This window comes from Notamacropus eugenii, chromosome 6, assembly GCF_028372415.1.
Source record: "Notamacropus eugenii isolate mMacEug1 chromosome 6, mMacEug1.pri_v2, whole genome shotgun sequence".
Classification (NCBI taxonomy): Eukaryota; Metazoa; Chordata; class Mammalia; order Diprotodontia; family Macropodidae; genus Notamacropus; species Notamacropus eugenii.
Genome location: NC_092877.1, coordinates 387,946,848 through 387,971,400, shown reverse-complemented (window position 1 = coordinate 387,971,400; position 24,553 = coordinate 387,946,848). Strand labels below are relative to the sequence as shown.

The 24,553-nt window shown below is 58.1% G+C and overlaps 1 protein-coding gene across 8 annotated transcripts in view; it reads right to left on the bottom strand.

Annotated features, from left to right (window-relative positions):
* The window catches only part of SPNS2 (SPNS lysolipid transporter 2, sphingosine-1-phosphate), a 47,861-nt gene extending 23,543 nt beyond the window's left edge, over positions 1 to 24,318 (bottom strand). For 5 of the 8 annotated variants that reach the window (XM_072618976.1, XM_072618978.1, XM_072618972.1 and 2 more), the window contains exons 1-3: positions 23,767 to 24,318; positions 11,458 to 11,523; positions 643 to 779 (exon numbers count right to left, since the gene is read on the bottom strand). In XM_072618976.1, the coding sequence (XP_072475077.1) occupies positions 643 to 779; positions 11,458 to 11,523; positions 23,767 to 24,217 (654 nt within the window). In that variant the 5' untranslated portion in view covers positions 24,218 to 24,318. The remainder of the gene's footprint in view (positions 1 to 642; positions 780 to 11,457; positions 11,524 to 23,766) is intronic. The other 3 variants (XM_072618973.1, XM_072618974.1, XM_072618975.1) reach the window with 1 other exon arrangement.
* Between the last annotated feature and the right edge of the window lie 235 nt (positions 24,319 to 24,553).

Below are 24,553 nucleotides of genomic sequence, written 5' to 3'. Positions count from 1 at the left end.
CCCCTCTTGACTTGGCAGGGGAATCCCAGGGAGGGGGGACCCCGACCTCCCATCTTGGCCTGCCCCCACCAAGGGCCAATCCCAACCTTCCTGCCTCCTTCTCCTCTAGTAGCTAAGCCCTGCCCTTGTAGGGGGAGGAAGCATGGGAGGTGGGGAGGGCATCTATATTTAAATTTCAGCTCTGCTTCTGGCCTGTTGGCAATTCTCTTAGTGACCCTCATCTCCTCTTTGCAAAAGGGGGCCTAAGGCCCAGCCCTTGGGGCAGCAGGGGCCTGGGCTCAAAGCAGGGAACCCTGACAGGGTGCAGAAAGAGCCATGGAGCCTGCCAGGGCCTCCCCCAAAGGCTCCCTCTACCCCGTGCACACGTGCCCAGGCACACATGCACTCACACATGGAGTACATCCAAGCACACTCATGCACACATGAACATATCCAGGCACACACATGTACACATACATCCAAGCACACCTAGGCACACACATCCCATCCTCCTGGACTCTCAGGCACAGAACAGGGCCCTTCCTGGAGAAGGGGCACATGGGGGGCTGTCCTTTGGAGGAGGGCCAACTCTTATTCTGCTGGGCCCCAGGCATTGTGATGTGAGGGCCAGGATGCTTGACCCCGTCCCTGCCCAGGCCTCACCTGCTGTGTAATGAAGGAGCTGGAGAAGGTAACCGCAGACCAGAAGAAGATGCCACAGCTCAGGATGACCTTCCTGTTAAAGCGGTCACCCAGGTACCCAAAAATGGGGGCTGCCACCATGAAACTACAGATGAACACTGTAGAGAGAGAACAGACAGTGAGATGGGAAGAGGGGCTGAGGTTAGGGAGTCTGCCAGATTGGTTTGTGGGGGCAAGGACACTTGGGGAGAGGGGCCCCCAAGGCCAGCTTGCCTTTCCTAGCCTAGCAGAACATTCCCCAGAGGGCAAGAAGGCCCGAGGGGGCACTTGGTGCTACCCTGATTTGCCTGAGAACCTCATTTCATCTGCACCAACCCCAGGGCATGCCAGGAAGCCAGGCAGCCAAGATAACTTGTGGCCAAGGACAAGGCCCTGGGGGCAGATAGGTCCAGGGCCATCATCCCCATTTCACTGGTGAGCCAGTGGAGGCCCAGCAAGGTCAGGGACCTGTTTGAGGTCACAGCACTCACTGACAGAGCAAGGACTGAACCCAAGGCTCTCCTGCTCCTGCCTGCAAGACAGGCCTCAGGGGCCTGGCAGCCAGGCTGGACCCGGGTTCAAGGCTGCTCCATATGCACCGCTCATCGGGAGACCTCTGACTCTCATTTCAGGGAGATCTGCAGCTGAGCTCCTGTCTAAAGCTGCCATGGTTGTGACCTCGTGTCTCTGAACCACCTTGGGCCCCCTCAGCACCTTCTGGGCCCCTAGCAGACCCATCGCTCAGAGAAGATGAAGGAAGGTGGGGAGGGTTAAGTGACAGGAGCCCCTGAGTCAGCCAGGACCCTCCCACACAAGGAAGCTGATAGGAGGTGACCCAAGACTCAGTTTTCTTACCCCTTGCAAACCCCCAGGGACAGGAAAGAATAGGAGGAGGGGGGATGGGGAAGGGGAAGAGGGAAGGGAGGGAAAAGGGGGAGGAGGAAGCAGGGGGAGAAGGAGGGGGAGTGGAAAGAGGAGGAGAGGGGAGGAGGGCTAGACCAGCTCATCTGGAACAAAACCCTGATCCAAGGACCACAAAGACAGACATTGTCTGGGCTCCAGGTGACTTATTAACCAGGTGAAATGTGGACAGGGCAGGCCCCAACTCAAAGGAACGAGACCAAAGTCCAGAGCTGTGTGCTCTACCCACCATGCTTTACTGCCCCATATCTGCCTTAAGGATGCTTCCCCCTCTGAGCAAGTAAATGTGTCTTGTCAAGAGGTCAGGGTGGGGGAATCTGTTCCCTGTCCAGGATCACTGAGGCACCACTGAGGGGCACACAGGCATCCCCTTCCTGGGCTGGAGCTTATCTGCCTACCCAGCCCAGCCTTTATTGGCAAGGCCAGGCCAGGAGCCCTTGGCGCGCATCCTTGTGTGTGCAGGGCACTGTGGAGGATGCAGCCCGAATTGCTGAGGATGTGATAGCAAGGGCAGAGACCAGATCCTCCCAAAGCTTGATCTGTGCTGATGAGGGTGATGCCTCTTTTCCAGGGAGTCCTCAGCCAGGCCCCCTTTAACCATAAGGTAGAACCACGCTCCTCTTCCTCACCTGCTGGCTGACGGGCCCAGCCAGACACCCTGATGCCCTTCGGAAAGGGTTAGGGAGACTCACTCCTTGGAGCAGGTGGGGGGACCAGATGGTGGGCAGCAGCCTATCAGAGGAATCCAGCTCACTGGCCTCATGTGGTTCATGACCCAGAAGTGCAGTCAGGCAGCAAAGCCCACCCCCCCCCCCAAGCTCTGATGGCCCTCTGGCTAGTGGGCGGCAGCAGCCACGGGCGGAGGGGGTGAGAAGAGTAGTCTGCTACAGATCTAGCCACATGTCTGGGGGGAGGGATGGTGGCAGACAGCAGCAGGGGCATGACCAGGCAGAAAGGGTATCTTGCCTGACCATCCCCTCCCTTCCACTCCTATTTGAGGTGGCCAGTCTTTTCCTGCCCCACCTAGAAGCAGAGGTGTTTTGAGAGCCGGCCTGGAGCAATCATCCCTGGCAAATCCAGGAGAGAAGCCACCCTCCCCCTGCTTCCCCTTGGCATTCTGGGTCAGAGAGGAGGGAGCCAGGCAAAAGTGTGCCAGGAGCAGGGGCCCAATACCAAAGGCCTCCAACGACAAGGCTGAAGGAAACAGCCTCAGAGGGGCAGGCCTGGGATTGGGGGTGAGGTCCCAACTGCCACTCACTCTGTGGGGTATTGTGGGCAAGCAATGGCCTCAGTCTCCTCCTCTCTAGATGAGAGGGTTGGGACCCTTTGTCATCCTATCACAAAGAGTGGCATCTCTGCCTCCTTATCTGACACCCTAGACAAGGGGCCACTGGCCTCTGTTTGGTGCCCTTGGACAGGGCGCACCCCCTGCCTCCATCTCCCCAGGAACCTACTCTGGGTAGGGATAACTCAGCTGCATTCAAACTGAATTCAGCCAAGCACTGAGCCCCAACTATGGTGGGATTTAAGCCTCGGGCTATGGGGAGGGAGAGGGGGATGCAAGAAGAGAGAAGGAAAGGAGGGGGGAGGGGGGAGAGGGTAGAGGGTGAGAAGGAAGGAGGAGGGGAGGCGGAGACAGAGGGAGATATCAAGAGACAGAAAGGAGGAGGGGAAATCCAAATAGTGGCAGAGATCGGGGGTGGGGGTGGGGGTGGGTGTGGTAGCTGTCCCTGATAAATCCCTGTTGACTTGTCTCTTCCATGAGACATTTGACAGTGGCTCACAGGGACCCCGTCCCCCATTCTTGTCTTTCTCAAACAACCAATAAGCATTTATTAAACACCTACTGTGTGCCAGGAGCTCTGCCCGGGGCTGGGGGCCCCATGGACCCATGCTGGCACACACCAGGTTTGTAAAGCACCTTCTCACCGGGATGATCTCCCTTGATTCTCACAAACACCTCCATGGGAGGGAGGTACAATCCTTATTCCCATTTTGCAGATGAAGCTGGTTCCCTGACTTGCCCTGCAGGTCCTCAGGGGTTCACAAAGACAAAATCCTGGCCTGAAGGAGCTTTCCTTCTTCCAGACTTGAACTCGGGTCCTCCTGGCCTGTCCTGGGTCCCATGGGCCTCCTTGGCACCAACCACTGGGCCACCTAGTCTCTAGTAGGCTGAGGTTTCCAAGACCCTCCCGTCACCAAAGCCACTTTGGAGCAGGAACCTGGGCACAGAGAGGCTCCACCCCTTGCCCCAAATCACACCCCCTCCCCCCAAGACATCTCCCTCCCTGACATATTTCACCAGCACTTTGGTGCTCTGGAACTTGTTTCTGTGAACTTAAGTTCAGAGCAGGGGGATCCATTTCATAAATGTGAAGACAGAGGCTAGGGGGTGAAGCAGCACTGTGCTCCTCTCCCTGGCCCCCTCCGACTCTCCCAGCTGTCCCCTCCTCCAGCTTTGTTTTCTCAGAACCCTTTCCTGACATCCTTCCCCCAGCTCCCAGCCGACCTTCCACAAGGAACGGATTTCCCACCATCACCCAACATGGTTCTCAGCGGGGGCCCTCCCTGTGCTGGCTGAGCTGGACATTCAGATTTCCGGGATATCCTGCCTCCGGATGCAAGGGAACCCCAATGAGGCCAGCAGGGCGGCCAGCAGGGCTGGGGGACCCCTTGGGACACAGGGTTCTGCTCCCTGCCAAGGCCACTGGCATGGCTGCCCCCTCCTCCAGGCGCCTAGGCAGGGCACTCTGCCATCCCCTGCTGACTCCCTTGGACCAGCCAGGCCTGGGAGTCCCATCTCCCCTACTCTGCACAGTGTGAGGGGAAGGCTTTACGCCTCTGTCCACTAAATCGACCTGGTTTGCTTGGGCCTAGATAGCAGGAAGGGGCCTGGAGATGAAGAGTCCAGCTCCCTCATTTTATAGTAGAGGAAACTGAGGCCAAAGAAAGGGCAGGAAGGGCTGGGGACCAGGGTCACACCATGAGTCCTTCAGAAGTGTCTGCTCCCTGGGCCTTGAATCTGATGTCCTTGCTGGTCTGGGGTCAGCCACAACCTGAAGACAGAGGTAGTCCAATGCAGGACCTCAGGTTTTGGTTGGAAAGCCCAGTGGGGTCCCTCTGATGACCCCTGCAAACTGTGGGACAAACAGGCCAGACAAGCTCAGGAGAAGGTCTCACAGGAGCTGGGACAGGTCAGCTGAAGTGGTGACAGGCCACCAGACCCCACACAGGCTGGGATAGAAACCTGGCAGGAGAGGGTGGGGCTCTCTCAGTTCCTGAGCTGATGACATGGGTTAGCCTGAGGGGGGTGGGGAGGGGGAGACTTGGAAAGACAGGAGCTATTGAGGCTTTGCAAAGCCCTCATCCCAACTGAGACCTGACAGCTAGAACGACTCAGGCCCATGATCCCATTTCACAGATGAGAGGGGAGCTAGTGTGGGTGCTGCCCAGATCTGGGCCTGACAAGGGACAAGGGTGGTGGCTGTGGGCAGCTTCCATGCCCAAGTCTCCCAAGCTGCCGCTTCCAGGCCCTAAGCCAGGGATGTGGCCCATCCCCTCCTCGCACCCAGGGGTATTTTTAAAGTCCAGACTCAGTCCCCCAGAAACCACAGGGTCATTTAGGAAAGGTCTGGCCACCTCCTGGCCCCCACACCTTCAGCTTGGTTTCCTTGTGGGCAGATCCATATATATATATATATATATATATATATATATGGCCTCAATCTCAGCCCCTCCTGCCACCCCCAGAGAAGGAACCAGGCCAAAAAATGGGGTAAAAATAGGATCAGACCCAAGCCAAGTAAGGTTCCGTCAATGTTCACAACCACACAGGACAGCCATCAAGACGTTCTACCTCCTCCTCCCTCTCAGGCACCATGGGCTGCCAGGACCTCCCTTTACTTTCTGCTCTCCTGCCTCTTCCCTCCCCCGCCCCAAAGGCCAGCTGAGGGCAGGGTCTGCTTTGTCTTTTTATTTTTCTTAGCAAGTATTTCTTTCTCAATTCAATACACTTATGAAGCACCCATTTTATACCAGGCAACCCTGGGAGGCTGTGCGGCTGTTACTCTCATTTTACAGTTGAGGAAACTGAGGCAGCTAATGACTTGCTTAGGGTCACACAGCCAGTAAATATCTGAAGCCACATTCAAATTCAGGATCAGCTCTAGCCACTGCACCATCAGCTGCCTGCCGTGGAGTGGAGGAAAAGCAGATGGCACCTGCTGGGCCAAGCCCAGGCCAAAGGAGATCCTCTACAAGGAGCAAATGACTCTCCTGGCACCTGCTGGGCCTAGCCCAGGCCAAAGGAGATCCTCTACAAGGAGCAAATGACTCTCCTGGCACCTGCTGGGCCTAGCCCAGGCCAAAGGAGATCCTCTACAAGGAGCAAATGACTCTCCTGGCACCTGCTGGGCCTAGCCCAGGCCAAAGGAGATCCTCTACAAGGAGCAAATGCCTCTCCTGGTACCTGCACTTTGGGAGATGGCAGAAGTCACCTCATTCCTGAATGAGACTGCCCCACTCTCTCTGGGGAGGGGGAGGCCCGGAGGTCAACACAGAGGGACTTCCCCTCCTGTCCCAGGACCCACGGGGTATGTGTGTGTGGGGGGGTGACAGCTGGCCAGAACCTGAGGCCACGCTTGCGCTCCTTCCAGAACCACAGCCCATGGCAAAGGGAAGCTGGCAAAGGCAGCTCAACCTTCCTGCCTTGGGTCCCCACCTGTTTCTGCTTTCCCCAGAGCTGCTGGCCTGCCTGTCTGCCTGCTGGGTCTCCTGCCTGCATGGCAGCTGCCGACTTGGATAAGCCTTTTGATCTGGGCGTGGGCAACCTTTGGTTGATGCCTGAAGCCCTGCTTAGAGCATATCAGGCCTAAGGAGAGACAGACAAGGAGACTCGATCAAGGAGATTAAGGGGCTGGCCCCAGCGTACCAGTTAGTCAGGGCCCCGAACAGGCTGGTCTGCCTGCCCAGCAGCCCAGCTGGGTGTATGGGGGTTGTCCCTGGCCTCCAAAGGGGCTGGGGTGGCAGCAGCCACTGCCTCAGGGCAAGAATTACCAAGTTCAGGTCATACCAGGAATAGGACGCCCTCTCCTCCACACTACTGTCATGTGGGGTCATCCACACTGGCCTTGGTCACCTTGGAGAGCTCCTGGTTAAGCTGCTCTTCTGTAAACCGAGTCAGACCTGCCTTCCTGTGACTGGGCCTGCTGCCTGTGACTGAGCCTAGAAATGCTAGGCCTTCTACCACTTCTCAGCCCTTGGAAGATTGAAAGTCATCTCTCACGTCCTCCTGAGAACATTTCCTGCAGGCTGAACATCCCCAGCTGTTACAGCTGGTCCCTAAGAAACCTGGCCTCCCTCTGCAGCCTGCGCACCTCCATGCAATATGACTCACCCTCCCCCCAAGTGTGCCACCCTACAGGGCTCTTAGGGGGATGGATCAAGCATGTGAAGCTCGGGCAGAGAGTCCACTGTGGTCTGCCATTACTGCTGTCATTCTTTGGCAGTCTTCCAATCCTCTGTCCCCCCTTGTTGGCTTTTCCAAGGGTCTCCCTGGGTCACCAATGACCTTCCTAAATGGGTCCTCAGAATCAGCTCCATTCTCCCCTCCAATGTGCTCCCAGAGGGGCCTCTCACCAACATCTGGGAAGTCTACTCCACAGCCTCATTTGCATCAAAGACCTCACCCATAAAACCCCATAAACCATTGTCTGCCACATCTCTCACCCTTGAGCACTGCCTCAGAATTCTACATCAATCCCCATCAAGGGTCCTCTCATTACTGCTGGATCTGAATCATTCTGGTCTTTGACAGTTCCAACATCCATTGGTCAGTGCCTTTGTCCAAGTCACTAACAACGGCCAAGGACAGATATCTGCGCCTCTACCATCCATCAGTCACCCATGATGGAGTTCAGTCACTTAGCCAGCCTGTCATCCAGTCCATAAGGATAATCCAGAGGCTCTCAAACGCCTTGGTGAAACCCCAGTGTCCTCACAGCCCTACTGTGTGCTGCTAGCGACTTTGTGAAAGACATGATGTATTCTTTGGTCACCCATGCTGGTTCACAGGGATCACCGATTTCTTTTGTCATTCCATCTTTTCTCTTCTTTGGTATCATTGAGAGTCCCCCCCCCCCCCCAATTGCCTCCATTCCTCAGTTTTTTCCCAGGCCTACACTGTTCTCTTTTCCCTCACTTCACCCCTTGGTAAATCAGTTCAACTCAACAGTGCCCTCAAGTCCTTTCCTTCTTTGCTTGTCATAGGGCTAATGTTGTCTCACCAACATCTGGATGCCTTCCAACATCTGCCTCCCTTCACCCCCAGTCACCCACAGCAGAGCAGAAATGGAGAAAATCACCAAACAGTCCTGGCGGGGCCACTAAACATGGGTGTTTCCTCATCTCCACTGGCCCTTCCTGCAGGGTGGTGATCTCCCATTCAAACCTCCTCTCCTCCAACCTTTTCTGGCAGCAGGGGCCTTCTGAGTCAGCCCAGACAGCACACCCCCATTTCTTTGTGCTCATTTTAACTGAAAAATGGAGGCCATTCTCCCCAAAGCTCCTTCACCTCCTCCCTTGTCTGTCAGGATTACTCCCTGGTCCCCATCACCTCCTTCACTTCTAGTCTGATGAATTCTGCACGTCCCTTGCAGTGGTGTGCTGGTAAACGTTCTAGCCACTGGTCCTCCAGAAAAACTGATGTGGACAGGACTCATTCTTTAGGTTAACCTGCATCCTTGGCATCCTGTCCCATCCCTTTCTAAAGGCTAGACTAGGGCCCAGCACATTCCCCCAGGCCAGATGTCTGCATCCTGATTTTGCCCCATTTTCCACTCATGGCCCAGATCAAATCAGGTCCCTGGTCTAGATAGCCTGAGGAACAATACATCAAGCTCCACAGGTGTTTGTGGATTTCCAGGTACAAATGCTCAGCTGCACTTGACTCTGAGTCGGCACAGGCTGGCTGCAACGCTGCCCTGGCTTTATTCCATCCCCATGTCCATCTTCTTGAGAACACTGCTCCCAAGATCATCTCTCCCTCTCTAATATTCAGTATCTCTCTGCTACCTTGCTTCCCTGCTGCCTAACCCTTCCATACTCTGGGCCTGTGGAGAGAGAGAGAGGAGGGGAGGGAAAGAGGGGGGAGGAGAGAAACAGACAGAAAGTGGTCTTCTGCCAATAGCCCATAGGGCAGTCGAAGTTCTGTCACCACTCTCTCTGACTCCCTCTATGCCATGCACCTCTTCTGGCTGGCCAGTCTGAAGTACATTCTCTCACCTTTGATTCCCACCCCAGCACTACCCATGAAGATTCTCAATTTGGCACCAGAAACAGAACTTCTGTGCGCACCAAGGCAATCCCCCAATGACCCCCTCCATCTAATCTGTTGCTTCTAAACAAGGCATAGCCCCCAACATCTCCCCACTAATCCCAAGCAAGGCTGTTCTTTCCACCATGGTCTCATTACCTCCTCAGGCAGAGCCCTGGGCTCCCAGCATTCAGCTACCTTTTGTGTACAGACTTCAGGGCCAGGATGCACCATCCCCATCTTCTGACCATAACTTGCCTCAAAACCTATCTCTCACTTTCCCTGGCATGAACCCTCATCTCCAGCCAGGTTGGTTTCCCTAAACACACTCAGCTCCTTTTCTCAAAGTGTCCCAAGTTTCCTCCCAGTTGGACCCCCCTTATTCTTCACTGCCCCCTCTCTGCCTACCTAAAGCCTCTCCATCCTCCCAGGCCCAGCTAACATCCCTTTCTCTAACCCCCACAGGGGAGCCAGGGCCAAGGTCATTGCCCACGGTCATTCACTTGGTGAGTCAGTAGCTGCCAGGACTGTGCCACCTGACCGTAGGCTGCCAGACAGGGAGGGCTGAAGTAGCAGGGGCGGGGATGTGTCACGGGTGGTTTGGAGGTCCTCGCCCTAACCCTGGGCAGTCATTGGGAGAGTTTGGCACCCTGTACTGTCCTCATTAGTCTCATTAGCTAATTAACCCGTTGCAGAATTGGAGACAGGCAGGCAGGGAAGCTGGACCACCTGACCCTGTCAGGCAAACCTCAGATCTGGTGGATGCTGCCACCTGCTTTCCCCGGCAGGCTTGCTCTCCTCCTCTATCCCAGAGGGACCCAGCTTCCTGGGTCCTGCCTTGAACCTGTGCCAGACAGACCAGGGCTGGGCCCTAGGCAGTTGTCTGGGTGGAAGCCACTGGCTGATGAGGCCCACAGGATGTTACCTAACTCTGATTAGCCAACAGGGTGATGGGGCCCCACCCCAGCTGGCTGGCCCCTGACTCTCCTTAGGAACAGAGGACACAAACATCGGCCAGTTGTCAGGTGGCTCTGGTCCACACACTGCTCAGGAAATGTGTGTGTTGGTCACCATATGACCTTGGGCCAGTCCCTTCCTCTGTCCTGGCTGCCCCAGAACATTTAGGGTTATGGTACAGCCCGGGGCTGAGCTCGGATTCCTAAATTTCTTCCATTCCCATCTGGCTCTCTGGAGTCCTCCGCTCTTTCCTGACCCCCTCTTCTGCAGCCAGGGAAGCTTTCCACTCCAGTCTCCCCTCTGCCCAAATCCAGGGCTCAGGCACCAGGTCTGGGCCTGTGGTTGTCTTCCCTGCAGTTCTGCCTCCAGCAACTCAAAGGAAAGACAGAAGAGGTTCCTCAGGTCAGCCAAGCAGACAGACAGACAGTAGGCCCCACGATGGAACTCAGAGCCTCCCCCAGGCCAAAGCAGGCCATAGGCAGTGAGTCAGGATTTCCCTGTTGCTGTGAGTTGAGAGGTCAGATCGAGGGCTGATCTGAAACCTGTTGGACCAGTTGGGGCCATTCCCAAGTGTGTGGGAGGGAGGGGAGGCCCCCTCCTGGCTCAGGCCTGCAGGAGGAAGAATTCGCACCTGAGGCAGCCTCCTTCCTAGGCTTCCTCCTGGTGCCTAAACCACAGAAGGGCTGAGCTAGCAGGGCACTGAGAGACCCTGGTGTCCACTGTTCCCAACCCTACTTTACAAACTAAAATAGAATTGAGATGCCTAGTGGCAAGCTCACCCCTGGGTCCAAGCTTTACAACATCACGCAAAGCCCCCTGGCTCTGTTTCAGCTCCCTGGCCTGGGGTCAGTGTCTCCCCTATGCTCAGATAGAGATTGGAATCCCAGACTCCCAGAAGTGGCAGAGCCCGGATAGGCCACCCAGCTTTCCAGGGACAGCTCTGGGACTGGAGAGTTGGTCCTGCCTGAACCTGAGGCTCCTGGTTCTGCTCTCCAGGCCCAGCACAAGGCACTGCTAAAGTGGCCAGATAACAGAAGCCTATGGGCTGCCTGCTCTCAGGGAGCTCCCACTAGGGAGCAGAGAACAGGATGTGCTGGGGCTCGGGGAGCATCTGCCAGGAGGCAAGAGCCCTTAGCTCCTGCCCGTCCCCCTCTCCACACCCCTAGAACAGTAGTCAAGAAAAGACTGGAGGCTACTCCCCACCCAATGTCCCCCTCCCCATAGAATGGAGGGTCCCAGAGGTCGGGGCCATTACCTGAAAACACACTGAGGTTGGCTGGAAGCTGGACACCGGCAGGGACAGGGCTGGACTTGGTTATCACTTCTGTTTGCCTTCCTAATTGGCTTATGTGACAAGCAGCTGGCGCTCCCCAGCGCCCAGGTGGGCCTGCCCACGCTGCCTCCTTCGGAGTCTGCTCGCCCCAGACTAAGCTGAGTGACCCTGGGCAAGTCACGAACCCAACCTGAGCCTTGGTTTTCTCATCTGTGTGCCGTCCTCTCAAGGTCAGGCCAAGGAAGATGTTTTGTGACCCACCAGAGTAGACAGCAGAGAGGTCAGAGCACCCTCAGAGGCCACTGAGTCTTCAGGTGTGGGAGGAGGGTCTTACCTGACTGGAGCAAGCCAGCCCCTCGGTCCTTGACTCCAAAGTGCTGCTGGATGTCCAGAAGGACACCTGGGGGAAAGGAAGAGGCAGAGGAGTATTGAGAGAGACATGGAGGCAGTCCCCCCCAGACCCCCCCACCCTGCAGCTCCCGCACCCCTCCTGCGCCCAGACAGCAGGATTTGGGACAGGTGGAGAGGGTGGGAGGGATTCAGGAAGCCCAAGCAAGGGGGCGGGGGAGGGAGCCTTGGAGTGGGCTAGAGGGACCAGTGATAACCTACATACAGCACCCCAGCCCTGCCCACTGGCCTAACTCCATTCACTGTGCTGTGGCTCCATGCCCTGCTGTGGCTGATGGGGGAGTGAGGGCAGGGGGAGTCTGGGGTAGGGAGGGTCTGAAGCAGCCAAGGAAGCCTTTCTGGAGGAGGAGATCTGGAGTAGGAGATCTGGAGTTGAGCCTGGGAAGGCCTAGAGGCTTGAGAGGCCTCCAATGCCAGGCTGAGTTGGGGGTGCTGAAGACTCAGGGCCTGGGACAGGGCAGGGTTGGAGGGTGGAGGGGGCAGATACAGCTACTCAGTCTCTACCCCACAAACATCACAGAAAGAGGAAAAAGCCCCATTGGTACAAGACTGTTGGTAGCTGCTTGTTTCACAGAGACACAGAACTGGAAACTGAAGGGGAAGGGGAGGGATGCCCATCAGCTGGGGAGTATCCAGGGAGCCCTGCTAGTGATGGCCACAGCTCGGGGCAGAGGTCAGGCACACTGCCATACTCTCTACACCCTCCTTCCACTGACCTTCCCAGTAGTTAGGACCACCTTCCCTCCAGGGTCACTAATCAGGCTGCCTCATCCTCACTGGGCAAGTCACTGAACCTCTGTTTGCCTCAGTTTCCTCAACCACTATTAGCATGTCACCTGCTTCCCCAGTGGTTGTGAGAATCACCAGGGATCACACTGTGAAGCACTTAGTAGGGTCCGGGCACAGGATGGATGTTTGCTTGTGCTATCATCCCTATCACAGCTCTGCATATCCCTTTGGAATGGAAGCTTTGGGAGGGCAGGCCTCAGCCTCCTTAGGGGGCCCGCTCTCACCTCCACCCTGGCCTCCTCCTCTGGGAGAGGGTAGGCTCAGCCCAAGCCCCAGCTGGTGGGGGGCAGGTTTGTCCCCCTTCCCACTGGACGGCCAGTGCCCAGCCAGAGCATGTAATCAACAAAAACTGGGTGTTGGGTAGCTTGGAATGGGGGGCAGCCCAGGAGAGCCCCCATGGGTGGCATGATTCACCTAAGCCTTCACCACCAGCCAGGTCCCTGGGAGGCCCAGGCCCAGGGAAGCCCAGGACCAGGTCACTAATCACTGGCCCCTTCCCACGGAGGCCTCCAGGGCTGCCAGCAGCCCTCCATGGGCCTGATGACCCTGATAAGGGAGGTGGTTGCTAACAGAACCAGTTTCCATGGTGAGCTGCTGCTGCAGCCGCTGGTGTTAAGGGAGCTGAAGAAAGGGAAGTGGATGGTGGAGCCCCCGGAGTGGCTCCCAAGGGAAGTCAGCCTTGTTGAATGGCTCTGGGAGCCTTGGCTCACTAGGAAGGAGGAGGAGAAGGTCAGGGGGCAGCCCAGGGCCGAGGCTGGGCCCAGTGACCCCATCCTGATCTGCAGGGGCCTTAGCCTCACTGTCCAGGCCCAAGAGAAAAAGCCTGCTGCTCATGAATCAACAGGGCCTGGGAAGCTGAGGCAAGGCTGGCTAGGCTGCCCACCAAGGCTCCCAGGGGTCACAGGCTGGCAGGAGGAAGAAGCTTCACAGAAGCAGAGTCATTTCCCTTCCAGATGACAGAGGTGCTGCCAAGAGAGGGAAGCCCTCAGGAGTCCTGCCTCCCACTCTGGCAGGGCCCAGGAGCATTCAAGAGCAATGCTTGGGACAGCTGTCCTTGTCACTCAGGGCCTACCAGATGACCCTCACACAACAGAAGTCCCTGGAGGATGAGCCTGAGGCCTCAGTGGACCGAGGTCTGTGCCTGGTCTTCCCTAGACCTTCAGATCCAGTGGGGGCAGCTCCCCTCCCCCTGAGTCCCAGCCTCAGACTCTCAGGGTTCTCTTGGAATCTTCCCTTTCTGTGGAATGACAAGACTCTCACTACAGCTCCCTACTAGCCTCCTTGCCTCAACTCAGATCTGCCTGGATGAGGAAGCTCGCTCATCCCTCTTCTGCTCAAGAGTCTTCTGTGGCTCCTCTGGCCTCCCAGATAAAGCTGATTCCTTTGCTTGGCCTTCCGAACCCTTCCTGGTGAGATCCCAGCTCGCCTCTCCTATCATCCATCCTGGAGAAAGACCCCACCCAGTCAAAGTGGGCAGATGCCTTGAGGCTCTCCTAACACCCCAGGCTCTCCCCAATAATCCTAAATGCTGCTGTCCTTCCCCTCCCCCTCCCCAAGCTTCTCTCCGGAGCTCCCCCTGAGCTCTCACGGTGGGAGAGCCTGATGACCTCCTGCTCTGCCCCCTATTACATGGGGAGCGCCCTTGAGGGCAGGGCCTGGGTCCCAAAAAACTTGGGATCTCACACACACACACACACACAGAGCAGGTGCTTCATATGGGTTTGTTGAAGTCAGATGATTCACATTCTCCAGACTGGTCAAACGAGGTCATTCTCATTCTCTAATTTTGTTTCCTAAATGGGTGCATTTCCTACCACCATGCATTTGCCCAGACCATCCCCCATGCCTGAACTAAGCTCCCCATTTCCTCTTTCTTCCACATGAAGTAACTCCCACCAGAAGCAGCTCCTCTCCTCCTTGGTCTCTCTCTGTCCCTCCTTGCAGCCCCACTCTCTGGGTATTTGTGTGGCCCCTAGACCCTTGACTCCTTGCTACTATTAGCACCTGGCCTATAGTTCATGGTGTCCAGTGAAACCCCAAGGCTCCAGGATAATCTCTGATGGCCTCCGCTCAGCCTTCAATCTTCCTGTATCCATCGGCTCTGCCTGAGGAAGGCAGTGTGGTGGTCAGGTACCCACTCCTTCTACAGGGAGACAAAGCCAGGGACACATGACTCTAGGGAGCTTACGAGACCTATTCCTTCTCTCCTCTCTCCCCGCAAAGCCCAGAGGTGGACAGAGTGTCCTTTGTGGAGGACAACCGGCAGGGGTTGGTGGGCAGGATGATGGGGGTGGCCAGGCTCTGCTCAGAGGCAGGAGGATGCCAGGGAAGCAGCTGTAAAAGGCACCTCTCAGACAAGCGGCAGCCACAAGGTGGTCAGCATGGGATGGGAGGCTGACCACCTGGGAAGCCCGCCAGGGCCCTGCCCCACACCTGCTCTGCATCTTCCCACACACCCACACACCCACACTCCCTTCCTCTGCTTGGGAGCCCATCCTGGGAGGGGGGATAGCCATCCCCAGTCTAGCGGGCTACAGACTTGCACCCACCACCTGCTCTGACTGCCCTGTGTCCAGACCTTCAGGGAGCACCAGGCATGCCAAGGAGACGAGTTATTTGGGAAGACCTAGATGCAGGGGCCAGTATAGGAAGCCCCCAGAGGAAGGGTGAGAAAGGCCGGCCAGGGCAGGAAGGAAAGGCAAGGGAGCCCCCTCTCCACCGCCATGACACCCAGCCCCAGGGAGGGGCAGAAGAGGCAGGACTGGGGCTCAAAGCTAGGTGCTCGGGATACCCCAGGCTGGCCCTATAGGCCCTCCCTCTTAGAAGGAGAAATGGGAAAACCGTGCCCATTAGCCTCAAATGCCAGCATAGGGAGCCTGGCATTCAAGGTTTTTTCAGTGTTCCTCTAGGCTCATCTCTTGTTCCCCCAAACAAGCTCTTGCCCAGCTCCAGGCTTTGTCCATACCCCTCTCCACCTGTGATGCCCTCCATGACTATATGACCCAGACAAGGCCCAGTTCAGGTGTCTTTTCTGGGCCCCACCTACTTCTGTGATCTGGAACCACATTCCGACCCCCCGCTGTAGCCCCACCTTCCCTGAGCAGGCTGGGTTTCAGCACCCTCCCCTTCCTACACACAGGAGCCTACTCTAGGCAGTTTGCTGAATTAACCAGCCCCTGATTGGCCAGCCCCAGAGCCCACTCAGAGCTGGGAAAAGGAGTGGGTTGGGCTGAGGCTAGAGGCATCCCCCACTGGCCCTGGACCAGGCTCAGTCACCTCCCTCTGTGGGGGAAAGGGCGCTGGTCCTCTGAATTATAGCTCTGCCAACCTCCGCAATCTGGGAGGAATGATGGTGGTGGGGAGCCAGGAGCAGGCCCCAGGCAGGAGGGCAGGCGTGCAGAATCAGCCTCAGCCACTGCCTTTTAACCCTAACTCTGCTTTATTTTTACCCCAGCAGCACCAAGGGCCTGTGGGCTGGCCACCCTTCGCTCCAGGCCTGTGCTTCAACTCACCAGGGAGAGCCTCCCCAGCCTCCCCAGGCCCTTCCCACCTCCTGTCACCAGAGGACAGATGCTGGCTGAGAACTGTCCCTGCGAGGGGATCCAGCAAGGCAGGGAGGTTGGGGGTGGCTGGTAGAAAGGGGACAGGGCCAGGAAGCAGAAGGGGGGCTGCCTCCAGGCCTAGAGTGGACATCCTACTGGGTCCACCTCTGCTGGCCTTCCATGGTGGGCAGTCATGCCCCCAGGACTCACAAAGATGACTAGGAATCTGCCTCACTCATGTACACCACACCAGAGCGGGCCAAGGTCACTGCCAAGCCCACAGGCAAACTACAAGGAGGCTGACCAGTCCCACCCAGAAGAGGCAAGCAGGGAGGCTGACTGTCCTCACCCAGCCCCAGGAAACTACAGAGCTGGAGAGACAATCCCTCACCTCTTTTGTGCTGGCCTCTGGGGATGGGACAGAAAGGCTCCCTGCCCTCAGAAAGCTGCCATCCTCCCAGGGAAAACAACCTTTACCGAAACAGGAAATGCCAAATCTGGCCAAGTCAAAGGGAAGGGGGGATTCCAAGAGAGAAAAGTGAGGAGGGAGGGAAGGCATTTCAGGCATGGGAATGGAACCTTAATGGTGCCCTGGGAGCAGCACTGAGGCTGGTCCATCTGGGACGGTGGTGGACATGGGGAATCCTGGGAAAGCGAGCCTCCCTCCGGGCAGCCCTGCTTAACCAGCCATACACAGGAGCAGCTTCCAAGAGGTCCCCTAGGGGAGGAATATTCACCCATACTCACTCCTTCTGGGCCTCAGTCTTTGCCACCTGGAAAATGGGGATCCCAATTTCTACTCTGCCTGCCCCAAACTTGTTTTAATGGTGGTGGGGACAAGACAGGGCGGGCCGATACAGAAATATATTGATCTCTGTGCCCCATCCCCCAAGGAAGGCAGTTTTTCCGGTTTTAGTAACGGAGGAAGCTACCCATTCCCTAGAAACAGAGGGTCCTCAGCGCCCATCCTGGGCCTCTAGAGGAAGAGGAAAGAGAAGGAAGTAGCAGCAGTATCTTGGGGGGCCCCCAAAAGAATAAGTCTCAAACTCCAAAGATGGGCAGTTGGGTGGGCCGGGAGTGTCAGAAGACAGTTGGTACAGCCCCGGCAGGTGAGGTGGGAATTGCTGTCTGGCCCCCAACTACTCCTCCCTCAACTCCAGGTCTCTCAAGGTTCCTTTCAAATTGTGAAGGCCTCATGGGGGAAGGAAAAAGGGGAGAGAGTTGAAAGGAAAAAGGAAAGGGGAAGAGAGGGAAAAGGGGGAGGGGGAGAGGAAAGGGCCCCAAGGAGTGTGCCAGGGTGAGGATGGGGAGCCTGTCCACCCCTGCCCCCCTACTCTCCCTACCTCCCTCTGAGGGCTGCTCTAGGCTCTGAGGCCAGAGCATGGTCCCAGGGCCTGCTGTTGGGCTAGAAGCCCCAGATTCCTCCACCTCCCTTCCCCCATGTCCTGACTCATGACATATTGCCAACTCTACCAGGGTGCCCGGGCAGGCATGCCCATGGGGGCAAGGACAGATGAGGCAGCAAGTGTCCCCTGGCTGCTTTCAGCCTCCTCACCTCAGGAAGGGAAGAAGGCAAAGCTCACTTCTGTAAGGCAACCCCCAAGGCCAGGAGGGGTGGGCTGGGGTGAGGCGGGGGCCCACTGCCATTTTCAGCAGAGCTCTGCTTGTGGTTACAACATATTATTTGGGGTTAAGCTTCCTGGAACCAGGATCCTTTGGAACAGCCAGGGCCCCTCTGGGCTCAGCTCCCTGGCCCAGCCACAGCCTGAGTCTGGCCTTGCTGGGAGAGGCGTGAGGACCACTCACAGGAGTCTGATCCAGGAAAGAGGCCACCAGCCCCCTCCCTTTTGTCCCCAGTGCCTTCAGGGTCACCAAGCATGGGCAGCAACATGCATCCCTCTAGCTCAGTCCCTGGAACTGAGAGGTCAGCTCACAGCAGATTTCTACAAAGGACCTGACTGCCTGATGCTAGGCTAACAAAGGTCAGATGTGGGGCCTGCCCTCCAGGAAGAGAGGGAACAGCCATGTATCTAGAGCCTTCCACTCCTGAGTGAGTGAGCATGGTAGGTATGAGGGAGGAGGCTGGTGAGACTAGGAGAAAGCTCTGAGACAGAGTGGCCACAGAGCCAGGTGCTGAAGGGAGGAGTCCCCACAGGCAGAGGTCTTGGGGGGACGTTATTCCCCATCCAAGTGGCCTAGAGGAGGCAGAACATTGACTTGGCAATCAGAGAACTTGGGTTCAGATCTTAAACACTTACTACTTGTGTGGTGGTGGGCAAGTCACCTTAGCTCCCTAGGCCTAGGTCCTAATCTCTGAAATGAGACAGCCTTTGCAATGCCTCCTAGATCTAGAATTCTAAAGCAGATGGTGAGAGGTCTGGCTGCCTTGGGGTGACAAGCCTGGGGCTCAAGAGCTGAGGAAGGCTTAGAAAAGCACTGTTTTAACCTCTCCACTAAAGGAAGCAGGGTCCTGTTTATGATGCCTGTATAAAGGCCATGTGAGATACCTCCTCCAGGGTAGATGGAGCCCCTGGGCTCCCTTGCCCTGTTGAGGGGCCAGGACCAAGAGAGGAACTGCTCTCCTCTGTGGATTCCGAGTTACGGGCCAGCAGCCCCTCCCCCTGCCCCAGCCTGGGCCCAAGCTGGGCTCCATCAAGGAAGGGAAGCGATCAGATACCCAGGAAGTGGACACAAGGAAATCTGCCCCTTACTCATCAGCTGGGGAAAAGAAAAATTCGGGAGGGAGGAGGGATGGAAAGCAGCAGCCCCCTGGAGCAGGACACCTGACCCCAAGCACCAGCTGCCCCTGAGCCCTGTCCCTGGGCACTAGGGCATATTGTGGGCTTCCCAGGCCCCTTGCCCTTCCCAGTGCCCAAATGAGGTGGCTGACCTTTCTCTTTCTTCCCAGTTTCATTATGATCAGACTTGGCTAAAGTCCTGAGTTCCAGCAAGGAAGAGCCAGGCCCGCTAGGAGCCCAGCTTTTCGCTTTCCCCAGGAGACTCTGAAGAAAGGAGTGAAAGACCAGTGGCCTCCTCTCTAGTGAAAGCTCCTGAGACCCTGCCTCCCTCGGGGTCCTGAATACATGGGGCCTCAGCGGTCTCAGGAGCCATGGCAGGTTCATGTAGACTGGGTACATGGTCTCTATAGAGCAGATGTGAAGCAATGTAGGGGGATCACTAATGAGACAACTGGGGATGTCTAGAGAAGGGGCACTAGAGCTTTGCCTGGGAGCAAGGCCAAGGTGAGGAAGGAGTGTGACCTGGGCATGGAGACAGCCTGGACAAAGGTCTAGGGGTGGGTCCTGAAGACAGTCAGGCTTCGAGTACAGGCCTAGTGAGGCAGAAGAACCTGGAAAAGTGAGAGACCAAATGTCTGGTGGACACTAGACACCACCAGCTGCATGGATGGGTTCCTTTGCCTCTCTTTCTGCCAAAGTTTCCTCATCTGTAAAATGGGGGTCATGGCCCCAACCTCCTGGGGCAAAGAAGGGACTTTCATTTGTTCTCCAGGGGCCCAGCACTGGCCAGGGTCCCCAGGCTTTCAGGTACGGGAGGGCGCAGGGGAGGACTAGAGGCCTGCCTTCTTTCCCAGCAGCCGGTTGGACCTGCTGGTGCCCATACCCTTCTCCCTGCAGTAGCCTTGCCCTGGGGCAGCTGTGATAGGAGGGAGCAGATAGCCCTGTTCCACCTCTGCTGCTACCAAGGAGCCCGGTGTGCTTAGGGAGGCCTTTTCCCAAGGAGGCTCAATTTCTTAGACTTGGTCACCTAATTAACCCTCCTACTCCCCTTGTTGGGAAAGATTATTGGTCTCATTTTACAGGCCAAGGAAACTGAGGCCTGGAGCACCTGAGTCAGAGGGCAGGACCTAGTAGTCTACGGGGCCAGTAACTTCCCCTTCCCAAGGCTGATGGAGTCTTCAGGCATGAGCTGGAGTGGCGACTGCTCTAACCCCACCCCTGCTTCCATGGAAAGATTTCTACCCCCAAGTTCCCTGTTTGGTACAAGGGATGGAGGGGACCGAGCAGATCTGGACAGAAGAATGACTGGGCCAAGGCCTGGCACTGCTCTTGCCCCACAAGCCTCTGGCTCAGCTGCCCAAGGGAGAAGGCACAGAGCAGGTCACTTCCCTGGAGCCCCTGTGGCTCCGTGCTTGGGGCATCCCTGAGCCCCTTTCTAGGTGGGGGGGGTGCAATTTGAGACCTGAAGAAGGTCCAAGTCAGGCTGGGCAGGAGCACAAGAAAGCCAAGCATATCAAAGGAAGGAGATGGCGAGACAGAATGTGGCTCACAGTCAGGGGGATGAGCCCAGCACAGGGATCAGGCTGGGGCAGTCAAGGAAGTCTTCCTGGGCTGAGGTCATAGTTTCACCATGCCCTGGCTAAGTAGAGAAGCCAGAGCCTCGTTCACACACACACACACACTGACAGATATAGACACAGATATACACACACACAGGTACACACACACTGACAGATACACACACACACTGACAGATACACACACAGACACAGACACACACACACTGACAGATACACACACACACTGACAGATACACACACACACAGACAGATATAGACACAGATATACACACACACAGGTACACACACACTGATAGATACACACACACACTGACAGACGCACACAGACACAGACACACACACACTGACAGATGCACACACACTGATGGATGCACACAGACACAGATATACACACACAGATACACACAGAGACACACACAGACACGGACAGACACACACACAGACACAGACACACACTGGCAGATATAGACACAGATATACACACACACAGGTACACACAGACACACACACACTGATAGATACACACGCACACTGACAGATGCACACACACACTGACGCACGCACGCAGACACAGATATATACACACAGATACACACAGAGACACACATAGACACACACTGACAGATGCACACATACACTGATGGATGCACACAGACACAGATATACACACACAGATACACACAGACACACACACACACACACACACACCACACATAGCCTACCCAGTACCAGGAGTCCACCACAGCCTCAAGACAAAAGGAGCTAGCAGCCAGAGAGGAAGCATGGACAGTGTCCTCACCCTGGCCCGCCCCACCACTGACAGCACAGGAGCCCAAACGGGAGATCCAGAGAGCCTTGAGATCAGTTGGGTCCAAAGAAGGGACCCAAGGTCACAGGGAGGGAGGGAGGAAGGAAGCAGCTTCTACTCATTGTCATTTGTCCCTTTGGGGGAGCCTGCTGTAGGCTCTCTGGGTGGGCAGCAGTGGGGGCAGGGGTCCTTTCTAGCCCTTTACCCAAGCCTGGATCTCCTATCCTCTGTCCTGACCTGCCAGTTACCTTGACCGACTTGGAGGGAGGAGGGGGCCTCAGGGCTGGTGATCAGTAAGGAGAGGGTTTGTCTTCCTAAGCTGAGTCTGAGCAGCCCTCCCAGCTGAGAAGGGATGGTTTAAAAGGGAGAAGTTTATGGGTCTAGGCCTTGGGGAGAGCTCCCAGAAAGCTCCTACCAGGCCCAACCTCTGAGGATGGGCAGGGAGGGGACATTTGTGTAAAGACTTCTGGGCCTGCCTTCCTCTCTGCTGCCCAGCCACCTTCCCTTACCAGCTCTCAGGAGGTAGGGCCACATCCTTTGGGCACACACTGGAATGTCTACCTCTCCTTCCCATGCCAAGTGGCAGGGCAGGGTCTCTCTCTCCCCCGGGGGCTTGGCTCTCATTTCTTCCAGGGTGCTTGGAGCCTTTGGCTGAGTGTGAAATCCTTCTCTGCCCCCTGTTCCCTGCTGCCCCCCCCCCCCCCCCCAGTGGCCTTCTGTCCACCTGTCCTTCCCAGGGGCAGGTTGGAACGACTCTGGTCCAAACTGGGCCAGGTCTGAGGCTGCATGATCCCTTCACACCTCTCTCCTGCCAGGCCTGGCTTCTCCCAATTAAAAGGCCTGCACTAATTGCTCCCTGCTTGACAGGATTCAATTAAGAGTCTCCCAGGGACTGAGGGAAGAGACAGCTACCAGGTGGAGGCGGGGCACCTACTCAGGCCCCTGTGAGCAAGGCATGAGCAGCCCTCTGCCAGGGGGCCGCCTTCAGCAAAGGTGAGAGGCCCCTTCATACAAGTGGGCTCTGGGCTGAGGAGGTGTGCCACCTGACTGCAGGCCTGCTCAGGCATTCCACACCCTCTCTGCCCAGCCTACCTCTCAAGGGCCAATTGACTGCTTGGCCCCCAAGTCAGTCTCTCAGTGTGGGTCCTAGCCTGAGAAAGGGCCTTGAGAAGGTGGCTCAGCCTCTTGCCTGGGGAGGGGGAGGGCTGCATGCCAAATTGGCCCCCAAATTTAGCAGACTTCACTCTAAGACACTGAGAGGGACATTAAGGGCTAGCCAGCTGTATCCCATAGACCAGAGATACCGGCCCAAAATAGTCAAGGACTTGACCAAAGTCACAGAGGTACCAAAGGGCATCTGTCTGTGTCCAGGGGGACCGGCAGCCTTGCCAGCTTCAAGCATTTCAAAGCCACCCCCCTCCTCCCCCCAGTATCCCTGAGCTCTCTCAGTGCCCCCTGGGGCACGCACACACACACACACGCGCGCGCACACACACACACACACTCTCCAAGGAGCACGGACAGGAATGTGGCCCTTCCTGAGTGTGCCAGGCAGACAGAAGGGCACAAAGTCCAGTTCTCTTCAGGGAGCCCTGGCCCAGCCCTCGCCACCGCCACGCACCTGCCCCTCCAGGTCCCGCTGCAGCGGTGGCTGCTGCAGAGACGGCCCAATCCCAGCCTGGACCGGGTCTCGTGGCCTCTCCAGCCCTGGCTGCCTAGCCAAGGCCCACTCTCGAGGTCCCACTGTGGCTCATTCACCAAGCGGGAGCAGAACAGGGGTCAGACAGGGAACAATCCCTGCCCCCAGCCCAGCCCAGCCCCAGCCTCCGGAGCTCTGCTGGCGCCTCATCCGTCCCTGCAGCACAGCCAGAAGGCAGCGTCGAACCAGAGCCCAGTCCGGAGCTACCAATCAGATGACCCCCGCCCCTCCCCACCATGAGCTTCGAGACAGTCCTGGGGAAGCCCCCGGGGGCTGGGAGCCATCCCCAGGGGGGCTGTTCGTCCACTCCCTTTCCAAGGAGGCTCCAGGAGGAGGGGTGGGGGTGCCGGGGTTCGTGGATGCCGTGGGGAGCACCTGCCCCTCCCAGTCCTGGTATCGGTGCGGGGAGGTTGTGCGTGTGCCCGCGTGTGTATGTGTGTGCCCGAGTGCTGGCATGGATTGCCGAGGGGGTGCGGGAGGAGGCCGCTGCAGGACCGAGACGATTGCAAAGAGCCGGGCAGAGGCGGGAGCCCCCGCCCCCCCAGGCCGCAGCAGCGGCGGCGGCAGCAGCAGACCCCACCCCTCTCCCCGCATCTGCATCCTGGGCGATCCTTTTGTCAGCCTGGCGCACTCACACCCAGGCGCGAGCACACGCACACACTCGTATTCACACGCGCACACACGCACACACACTCGTATTCACAGGCACACACACACGCACACACACACCCGCGCGCACACACACACATTCACATACACAGGCGCACCCCCAAGCGCCCCAGCACCGCTACATCCCAGCTCGTTGCTCCCTGCGGGGGGTGGGGGAAGCGGATGGGTACCGCTAAGACTGGGGCCGGGGCCAGAGACTAGGCCAGAACCCTCACGGAGGGGGGGCGAGGGGGAGAGAAAGGTTGGGGGGGCGAGGGGGCTGAGAGGTTCGGGGGGGAAGAGAAAGGGGAAGCGGGCGCAGACCCAGACAGGCCGAGGCGGCAGCGGTGGGCGGTGGAGGAAGAGACCCAGGACCCGGGGCGCGGGGGGGTGGCGCGGAGGGAAGAGGGGGGAGGCGGCCGGCACCTTACCTGCCACGGTGTACCTGTCCAGGTAGTTGAGAACGTTGCCCACGCTGAGGATGGCGGCGGCGGCCACTCGCGCACGGCCCAGCTGGGCCCCTGGCTTGGGCTGTGGGCCGCCCGGGGCCGGGCCTTTGCTGGCCGTCGGGGCCCCGACATCGGGGCCGGCGGGGACCACGGTGGGTCCGGGCCCGGGGGGGACCCTCTGCACGCTGCCGGACAGCGTTTGCACCTCGTCGTGAGGCCAGTGGCCGCTCCCGGCCCCGCCGCAGCGCCCGCCCCGACCCGGCCCCACGCCGGCCCAACCTCGGCCCGGGCCGCGCCGATGCTGCTCCGGGTCCTGTCCGGCCGCCGCCGCCACGGCCACGGCCACCGCCACGGCCGCGTCCTCCGCGTCCTCGTCCGCGCAGCCCGCCGCCCCGCCGCTGCCCGCCGCCGAGCCGCCCTCCAGGCACATCATGCCCGGCCACGGGGGCCGCGAGGGCCGTCGGGCGGGGGGCAGGAGGCCGGGGGCGGGCAGGACGCCGGGAGGCACGGGCCGGGCAGGGGAGCGGGCCGCGAGCTGGACGGGGAGCGCGGACCGCCGCCGAGGACTTCGGGGCCCGGGCGGGCTCAGCGCGGCTCGGGCAGCCGGGGCAGCCCCGGCGGCGGCGAAGGCAGCGGCATGCTGCCGGGACCCTGCTCCTCCGTCCGCGCTCTCCCTCCCGGCCGCCCGGCCCCGCAGCCAGAGCTGCCGCCTAGCCCGAGCGCTGGGAAGGCGGGCAGGGGGCGGGCAGGGGCGGGGGCACAGGCTGTG